At 34.4% G+C, this 9,471-nt stretch overlaps 1 protein-coding gene across 1 annotated transcript; it reads left to right on the forward strand.

Moving 5' to 3' along the window:
• The first annotated feature begins 4,388 nt into the window (after positions 1–4,388).
• Positions 4,389–6,500, forward strand: LOC149567326 (type I inositol polyphosphate 5-phosphatase 8-like). The gene is made up of 8 exons (XM_089820502.1): positions 4,389–4,517; positions 4,605–4,689; positions 4,764–4,868; positions 4,967–5,321; positions 5,423–5,613; positions 5,692–5,800; positions 5,894–6,042; positions 6,124–6,500. Exons 1-8 carry the CDS (start codon positions 4,406–4,408, stop codon positions 6,242–6,244), a joined length of 1,227 nt encoding a protein of 408 aa, XP_089676628.1. The 5' UTR covers positions 4,389–4,405; the 3' UTR covers positions 6,245–6,500.
• The last annotated feature ends 2,971 nt before the right edge of the window (positions 6,501–9,471 follow it).

The raw sequence follows: 9,471 nt of genomic DNA on the forward strand, positions 1-9,471 counted from the left end.
TGAGTTTGTTCACTTTTTAAGTTCTGTTTATTTTTTTGGTTTTTTAGGGGGGTCTCATGTACTGTAGAGCATCTCCTTTTAAGAGAGATTCACCTCAAATTTAGGGCGCATCCCTCAGAATCTCAAGACATCCCAAAGTGCATCAACTATCAATAACCAGGAAAATAGGATATGAGTATTTAACATGTGTGGTTTTTTCTAAGGCCTGCATTCACGCCTCAGTTACATATGTATATTTACTCTTAAATATTTTGCATTAGGCATTATGCTAACTCGAGTGGCACAGGATTCAATAAATTTGAAAAACAAAGAAGGCAGTATTCTGAATGATTATGGAAATTTTTTAGGAGTAATGTTAAAGATGAAAGTGGGGGCCATACAACAATAGAGTTATAATTCTCAACACCAAACCTAATCAACAAGAAATCAAGGGAATTCACACCTTAGTTCCTCAGGCCACAAGATTAAAGTGTTTGGACTATCAACTTTCTTTTGTTTCTTAGATGCATGACCCATAGGTCGAAGTGGTGAAGTCAGCAACAATCTAGGGTTTTCCCTTGAAGCAGATTTCCAGTAAAGCCTCTGCAAGAACCAACCAAATTAAATAAAATAGATGATGTCTTTTATGTAATTACATCTGAGTGAAAAATATATATAAAGCCGTGTATTTATTGAAATCATTAAATTCAGACAAGGAGTTGAAATATCCTTCAACTTCATGTCATTTCAGAAGCTCCATTAAACAAATGCCACTTTGTGTTTGATAAACTCACCTTGAGATTTTCCAAAGCAATTGTAGTGATGTCTCTGTTTGACCCAACTTGTTCAATTCTAGGAAGTGATACACTTGTCAAATCAGAAGCCTTAGATCCAAGATGCTTAACACAATCACCATTTACTCTAGCAAACCAACTTTCCCAACCTGCAGATAGTTTAAAGAATTCCTGAACAAACACACCTAAAATAGCATTAATCGAAAAGCTCATAAATATAATTTGTTTGAGAGACATTTAATGAAAAACTAATATACAGTGAAAGATCCAAATATGCAGGAATCGTCTAAAAGTGTTAGCATTGACTCCATCACATGCAACCATTGCACAATTTTGTGATGTATTGGTGTTTGTACAATAGAGAGAACCAACATCCATATGCATTGAGCATGTTTGATCTTTAATGCATGCAGAGTTTTGTGTTGGCCCATTAGGCTATTACCACTAGCTGACCCCATCTGAGTTGAAGTTGTCATGGTAACAAGCACTTTAAAATGAAGTACAAGTGAGGTGTATATTTTAATCTAGTTTTGCAATCTCAAAACCAAAAAAAAAAATACAAATGCACAAGAAATTAGAAGAAATGACAATTTCTGAGACCAAAATCCCCATCAAAGAATGTACACTATTTTTTAATCAAAATTATAGTAGCTACTACCCACATCACAAAATATTGTGCACTACAAACAAAAATTTCTCAAATCTGTATCTTGGTTTGCTTGACCAGCCCAGAGAACTGAGAGCATTTCATGCTCAAGGTACAAATTTTAAGCTGATTTTCCTAGTCAATTTAATTCATGAAATGTCAAGAAGAAGTAAACTGAAAGATACAACCTAGTGTGATTTAGCACCGTAGAAATTTATGAGAGCATATGCAATAGGTCACTTGCCATTAAACAGTATGCTTAGAGAAATTATTAAAATGTTCAAAGAGTGAAACTCAGAGGTCCAAAAACATCAAATGTAATTCATGAAATGTTAGGAAGAAGTAAACTAAAAGATAAACCCCAATGTGATTCAGCACCGCTGAAATTTCTAAGAGCATATGCAATAGGTCACTTGCCATTAAACAGTATGCTTAGATAAATTATTAGAATAGGAAGTCCAGAAACATCAAACATGTTAACCAATGCTAATGAAGTTTGACAAACAACATGCATAGAATGAAGCCCATGAAAGTAATACTCAATGAAGAAGTGTTAATAGTATATAATACCCAAAAACCTAAAGCTAGTTGAATATCAAGAACAAACCACCAACTAGAACTAACATCACCACACAATTGTCAATAGTGATTAAAAAATACAGAAGCTTAATAAAGTATGTGAATTCAATACACAAGCTGGCTGAAGAATTGAGAAGATAATAACAAATCTTTGTGTTATTAGTTTCAGGCCATATCAGAAAATCCTCCCCAATTTGTGCTCCTACAATAGTAACTCCAAGTCTTTGGCAAACTTCAATATATATAATGCTGAGCATTATTGCTGGAAAGTATTAATCAGAAAGGTTGAGATAAATTAAAAATCTATAAAAAAGCAACTCATTGAAACACCAATTTGTTACTTTCAATGCTTTAGGTTCCTTTTCAACTAAAAGCTAATGCAATTTGAAATAGAATTATAAGAGAAACTCCCATGACATACAGTCAATTGGCCTCCCCAATGAACAATTTGTAATTTTTAAAATTCAAGCTCCAATAAAAGCATGATTTGTGCATATAAACAAAGATAGGAAGAAAGTAAAGAAATTACCACTTACAGATGCAGAACTTAGCACTATATGCAAGTATGATTGTTTTGGATCTTTCTAAAGAGATGATCTAGTAAACCCCAGTAAATTGAAGAGAACTACATTAACTGCCTCCAAAACTTTAGCTAAATAACATCCAATATCTTTTGATGTTAACTTTGCTTCAGAAGAGCTTCCATCTTTTACAAAAACCTCTAGCGCAAAATCAACTTCAGAAAAGAAATGCTTCGGTAATCAATGAAGCCTTTCTTTAACTCGCAGCCACTTACCGTTGGGAAAACCCTTGACTCTAGCTTGACAACAATTACAGCTCCCTCGCGTGCGATGAAACCCTTTTTAATTTTAACATGTTAAGCTTGTGTTGGTCGAAATTTTGACTAACACGGGCATGGATTTAAAAAAAACATATTTTTCCTTCCATATTCTGACCAATCTAAAACATTTTAATAGATGGTCAAAAATTTTGGTCTAAAAATGGGGTTAAATGTACTAGTGTCTAATAGTAAGGAGGAGACAAAGCACATGGCTCCCAAACTCTAAGGTAATGAAAACTTTATCTCCTCTCTTGTGATTTGCTCAGTGGACTTGAGTGAGAATGAAGAGGATAGGAGGACCAAGGTTGAGGAAGATTATGGTAAGTGTGCATGTTGATATCTTTGTTTCTCCCTCTCCTAGTGCTAGGAATACCCAGTCTCCTAAGACTGACATGCCTAGAGAGGAAATAGTTGATTCCCCGCTAGACTAAAGACCCAACTCTAAGCATTTTAAGACACCATTAAAATTAGATAGATGTTGTTGGCATGGTTAGCGAGATTGCTTTCAACTCTTTTTCCTTTTTAAAGTTGTTGTGACATGAGATCAAAGAGATTAAAATCAGGCAAAGGAGCATGGACAATAAACTTGAGGAGATTGTGATCAATGGGAGTGCCTTTCATGGCACTATGTCGATTTATGAGGGTAGTAGGAAGGATCTTGGCTAGAATTTATGGACTATTTAGGAGAAGTTGTCCATAGTTGAATGTGTCAAGAAGATTGTTGGGGGACCTAGAGCAACTAAGGAAGGATAATGAGAATAAACTTAATCAGATTGAATGTAGTGAAAAGTGGATAAGAGTTTCTTTACACTGTGATTTCTCAGAGCCACAAAAGCATCAAGCTTACTATTTTGGGCTTTTTAAACCTATTTTCTTTGATTGATATGTACTATTATTTTATTGTTAAAGGATTTCAAGTCTCTTCAAATCATATTTCAATCATGATAAAAAAACAAAGTGAAAATATAAGTATTCCTCTAAGTACTGCCAATTATGTTCTCATATTGTCATAAGCCTAAAAAAGTTACATGTTCTATCAATATCTAGAAAATCACAACTAATAAACTTTGAATTCAATACTATAGAAAAGGGTGGCTTTTCCTATCAATATGATTAGTCTAGGTGGATTAAATAATTGGATCACATCCCAAAACCATATGATTAAAAATACAAAGCTAAACTGCAAAGATGCTATATATATATTTAATATTTTAATTTTGCCATTGTCAACTATAATAGGTTAAAAGATGAAATGAAAACAAATAAGTAGTGACGTAGCGTAGACTGTGAATGAGAGGTTGATAAATTGTGAGGTGGACAGATTCATCGTGGAAATGGGATTCATTGAATATATCCATCGTTGCCCACTGTATTAAGAAATACAATCCAGAAGAAGGACAGAAAAGGCTGTCAAATCCATCGCCCAACTCCTCACTTTCCATATTCTTGCTTACTTTCTTCACCAAACCGTGTCGGTGAGGACGTCATCGTATTTGTGTTGTCTGAATTCATATTACGTTTGACAAGAATAAACACAATTGATGATCTTCAATAGTTGATGAAGTGATGTGGCCTCGAATGATGGCAAACAAATGGCTGCGGATCAAATCAGGCGGGGACAAATTCAAGAGCGATGCAGATGATGATGCCGTCTTCTCAAATGGAGTTCCTACTCTCAGTAAATACCACACTAGCTATAAATGGGCTCTCTTTCAAGAATGATAAGAATTAAAAATTGAATCTTGTTTATATTGAATGGGCGCAGTTCTTCATTTTGCAGATAAACTGACCAAGAGTTGGACGAAGAGTGGGTGGATGGAATCTGTCGATAATTATAATAACAATTACAGGTATTTGTTTCGCAGAGTTGTTCGTGCGATTTGACTGTGCGTACTGAGAAATTGATGAATTTTATGTGAAACAGATTGTTTGTGGGGACATGGAACGTTGGTGGAAAAACTCCGGAGGACACTTTGGATTTGGAGAAGTGGCTTAACACGACTGAATCGTGTGACATTTTTGTTGTTGGGTATGATTATACATACACTCTTAAGTGGCACTGGCAAATTGGGTATAATGTAGATGCTGATGCTGATGCTGATGTTGATGTTGGTGTAATTTTAACAGGCTACAGGAAATTGTTCCCCTCAATGCCGGGAAAGTTTTCGGCACAGGAAACAGCCGGGCGGCGGATGAATGGGATGCCCTAATCCGGGGCGTGTTGAACAAAAAGGCTGCGCCGGAAAACGATTTTATCTCGACAAAGACAAGTGTTCAAGTTTCCGGTGGAGAAGAATATGTGGATCGACAAAGGATCATAGAAAAGTTGAATTTGGATGGGAAGCGGTTCGTAAGAGTTGCAAGCAAACAAATGGTGGGAATATTCATCAGTGTTTGGGTGAAATCCGAGGTGAGGCAGCACATCGGAGATGTGAGAGTCTCCTGTGTGGGATGCGGCATCATGGGCTGCCTCGGCAACAAGGTTGGATCTTGAATTCTTTAATCTTTCATATTGGGAATTCCGCCATGCTAAAAATTGTCTTTTGTACTGATTCCGTCCTAAAATTTGTTGTTTTATCTCAGGGATCTGTTTCCGTTAGTTTGTCATTTCATCAGACGAGCTTCTGCTTTGTTTGCACACACTTGGCCTCTGGTCAAAAGCAGGGTGATGAGATCCGGCGAAACTCTGATGTTGCAGAGATTTTAAAGAGAACCAGTTTTCCTCGAGATGACAAATCCGGTTTGGATTTGCCGCAAACCATTCAAGGACATGAGTAAGTTTAAATGGGTACCTGCATTTTACAATCCTAGATTTTTTGTCGAAATATTTTAAGCAACTTGGTCCTCTGCAGTTGTATTGTCTGGTTTGGCGACTTGAATTACCGACTCACCATAGGAGATTGGGAAGCAAAATCTCTTATTCATCAAAAAGATTGGGAAACATTACGCCTGAGCGATCAGGTGGATTAATTATCTTTCTAACAAGTCTTGAAGTAATCTTCAATTCTCCCGGTTTGCTTGGTTAACTTGAACTGTGTTTTGCGGTGTTAGCAGCTCCAAATGGAGAAAAATGCCGGGCGAGTGTTTGAAGGGTGGGAGGAAGGGCATATAGATTTTGCCCCAACATACAAATATGCCGCAGATTCAGACCATTATTGTTGTGCCCAAGACAAACCAGGGGGAAAACTTCGCGTTCCAGCCTGGTATGACAAATCAATTTATGTTATAGTTGTTCCCTTCAAATTTCCGCCTTTGACCCATATTGTTTGGTTTTCTTTTGGCAGGTGTGATCGGATACTTTGGTATGGGAAAGGAATGAAGCAATTGTCGTATGAGAGGGGAGAGAGTACATTTTCGGACCACCGCCCTGTGTCCGTCATTTTTACCAGTGCTGGAGCTCCTTAGGAAAGTGGAGATGAGGAAAAAACCGTCTCCTCCAAATTACGGAATATACTGCTGATCCTCGTGTCGATGACCACAAAATCTTAAGCCCCGTTTGGGAATTGGCTTCTCATAATTTGGATTTTAAAAGAATTGCGTTTGTTTTAAAATTGGCAAAATGGAATTAGGATACGGGACTCCTAATTTTTTTCTCAAAATCAGGTTGTGAGACTTCCCACAAGCAACTAAGAATTGAAGATTAAAACTTGGTTATGGTTTATGAGGAGTGTAAAAATATTAGATTGGACTATTTTTTGGAGTTTGCCTTCAACTCCAAGCTTACGCATAAAAATATATCTTTTCACTCATCTTCTGAGTGAAATAAATGGTACAAGTCAAATTTCAAAATTAGGAATGAAGATTTGCAAAATCTTGATTTGGCTAAATCAAAATTTGTACAAATCTTGATTTCTACAATTCCACGAATCACACACCCTAAATGTTTAATCCCAACATGGAAAATGAAATCTAGTTCAAGGTAAATCCTTGGTTAAAAGATATATTGCTTTAGTCTCTACTCTGCTTTGAGAAGATAACACCTACTTGTATTTGTGTTTCAAGCAATAAGGCCTTTTCAATCAAGGGGAATTGGAATTGGATAATTTTCCTTTGAAAAATATTAAACAATAGGGGAATACATGTGGCCAAGTTTTGTGGAAAGTAATTCTCTATAAACTTCAATCTCAATGAGGTTAAGCTCAAGGCAAAATGTAATCTTGATCAAAATTCAAAAATTTGAAAAATACAATGGTTTTTCTCTGATATTTTCAGCATTTCTTCTTTACTTATTAAATATTTTGTGGTCTGAAACAACAAAAAAAATGTGAAAAAATCATTGTGTTTTCGCAAATGTGAAAAATAACACTTTGATAATTGTTTATCGTTTGGTGCATTTAGTCTGGAGCTAGTGAGTACCATTTAATTTTACTCATAAAGTGGCCTAGGGATACTAGTAGGCAAGCCTACATTTTAGCAGTCATCTCTATCTTTCATATGCCCATGATCATTTTAATCTCTTATTAGAGGTATTTCAAAAAACTTAGAGGCATTTTAATCTCTTATTAGAGGTATTGAGGTTGTCTTATTAGAGGTATTTTAAAAAACTAGCAATTGAATCTACAAGGGATTAAAAAAATAGGTTGATAAGATATCAAGGTAAAACTCAAATGTATTTTAACATTAGATAAGTAATTATCTAATAGTTAAAATCTACATATATTTTGACATATTGGTGAAACATTTCTTTTCATTATTAAATGCCATTATAGTAGTATGTTACATAAATGAACATTGTTATTTCATATTAACTTAACTAACATAAATTATTTTTATTAAGTTTGAACAATTGCATTAGACATTAATTACCATTTTTTTATCATAAGTTATGTAAATCTCATTTTAAATGCATTAATTATTAGAGACGAAAATTCTTCTCCAAAATATTTTGACCTTACCATTTTTTTAATAAATAGGGTCAGTACATGACACTATGACATTATATACAATTGTAAGGCGTGGAAAGGTTTGATGATTTAAAATGACACTATCACATTATATACAATTGTAAGGTGCGAAAAGGCTTGATGGTTTAAAATAATAAATATGTTGCATGACTATTGTAAACATTTTTTAATATAATAGGAAAAAAAAAATTACTCTCATATTAGTTATGAAAGTAGTCATTAATAGTACTAGGAGACCATTGTCATCATCTACCAAGTAATAGTATAAAATCATGACAAAAGACCCAAAAAAATATATTTAAAAATGATGTTGGGGCAGGGCATTCACATGCCTTAAAAAAGCTAAATTATAAAATTATAATTCTCCTCTCTTGTGTATTAAAAGCCAAAGAAAGAGGTGACTAAAATCAGTAAACAATGAATTGTTTCTTTAGTAATGTGTGGGAGAGGGAGAGTGTCTTGTATTGATTTTTTGTTATGTTGACTTTTGTGGGGGTTTGTAAAAATTTGGGGACTACAAAATCCTTTGATGGGAGGTTGCTTTTAAAAAAAACTCGGGGAGGGGGTGTGTTAGTAGTTTTAGGAAGGTTTCTTTTAGATTTTATTTTTGGATTAATTATGTTTTTATAGAGTTATTAAATAGGGAGAACTCTAGGTTTTGGGGGGAATGTTCTTGAAAAGATGCTACAAGCTACTACACACTCCATTGTTGTAAGTTTGCGAGATGAAAATTTTGTGAAATGCAATTTTAATAGGCTCATCATTCTGCAATTCATATTTTTATGGGGTTTAATATGAATTTCTGGAGTTTTTAAAATAAATTTGTTATCCATTTTTATCTTTTTTCAAATATGATATATTCTTTTGATGGTATGTGTGTTTTGAGTGTTAATTTAGATAGGTTTTAAAGGGGGATATAGATCCTTGCATCAATGGTATCACAACCAAACGATTTCAAGTTTGCAAGAAGATTCACTAGAGGAAGGTAATTTACACCAAGTTCGAGCTTGTGGGTGTGGTGAAAATATATGCAAGATGAGCCCCATGTAGCAAGGGTAGAGTTAGAGTTCTAATTAGAGGAATACATTTTCTATATTTTTTCTTGAAAATGAGTTTAGAGGCCTGAGAAGGTAAGCTTAAGTCATGTATCAATAAATTAGAAGAGGGGTTTCTCATAGATGAGTAATTGGATGTGAAGATGATAAGATTGGAAAAAATCTAAAATAAGGAGAAAAAATGATGGGGTTCAAGTAGAAAGAGAGTCTCTAATGGGTCCTCTTAATAAAGAATTGATAAGAATAAAAAATTTATTGAAGATTGAAGTTCCTTTATTCAATGGGATCTTTCATCTAAAAGAAATAATAGACTAGATATATCATATGGAGGAGTACATTGAGTTTTAATTAAATGGAGGATAAGGAGAAAGTGAGGTTTTCTAAAACCAAACTAGAGGGGCATGCAAAAATATGGTGGAAAGAGTTATAGATTAGAAGAGGAAGAAGAGGGAAAAGAAAGGTTTAAAAATGGGATGAAATAGAGAAACTAGACAACAAAAAATTTATTCCTATTGATTATGAGTTATATTTATTGAGGAAAATGCAAAGCTTGAAATATGGAAATATGAAGGTGAAAGAATATAGGAAGGATTTTCACAAAATTCAATCCAGTGAGCCTTTTTGATGTGGAAATGGAGAGAAAAACTTCTTACATAAATCTATACTAAGGCCA

Source organism: Cupressus sempervirens, chromosome 3, assembly GCF_028749045.1.
Source record: "Cupressus sempervirens isolate cs-2001-9-10 chromosome 3, ASM2874904v1, whole genome shotgun sequence".
In the NCBI taxonomy this organism is placed as follows: domain Eukaryota; kingdom Viridiplantae; phylum Streptophyta; class Pinopsida; order Cupressales; family Cupressaceae; genus Cupressus; species Cupressus sempervirens.

Coding starts and splice junctions, on each gene's coding strand:
- LOC149567326 (XM_089820502.1), top strand. CDS start 4,406: ATGTGGCCTCGAATGATGGCAAACAAATGGCTGCGGATCAAATCAGGC. Junction 4,690..4,763: donor AATTATAATAACAATTACAG/GTATTTGTTTCG, acceptor TATGTGAAACAG/ATTGTTTGTGGGGACATGGA. Junction 5,801..5,893: donor CATTACGCCTGAGCGATCAG/GTGGATTAATTA, acceptor CGGTGTTAGCAG/CTCCAAATGGAGAAAAATGC.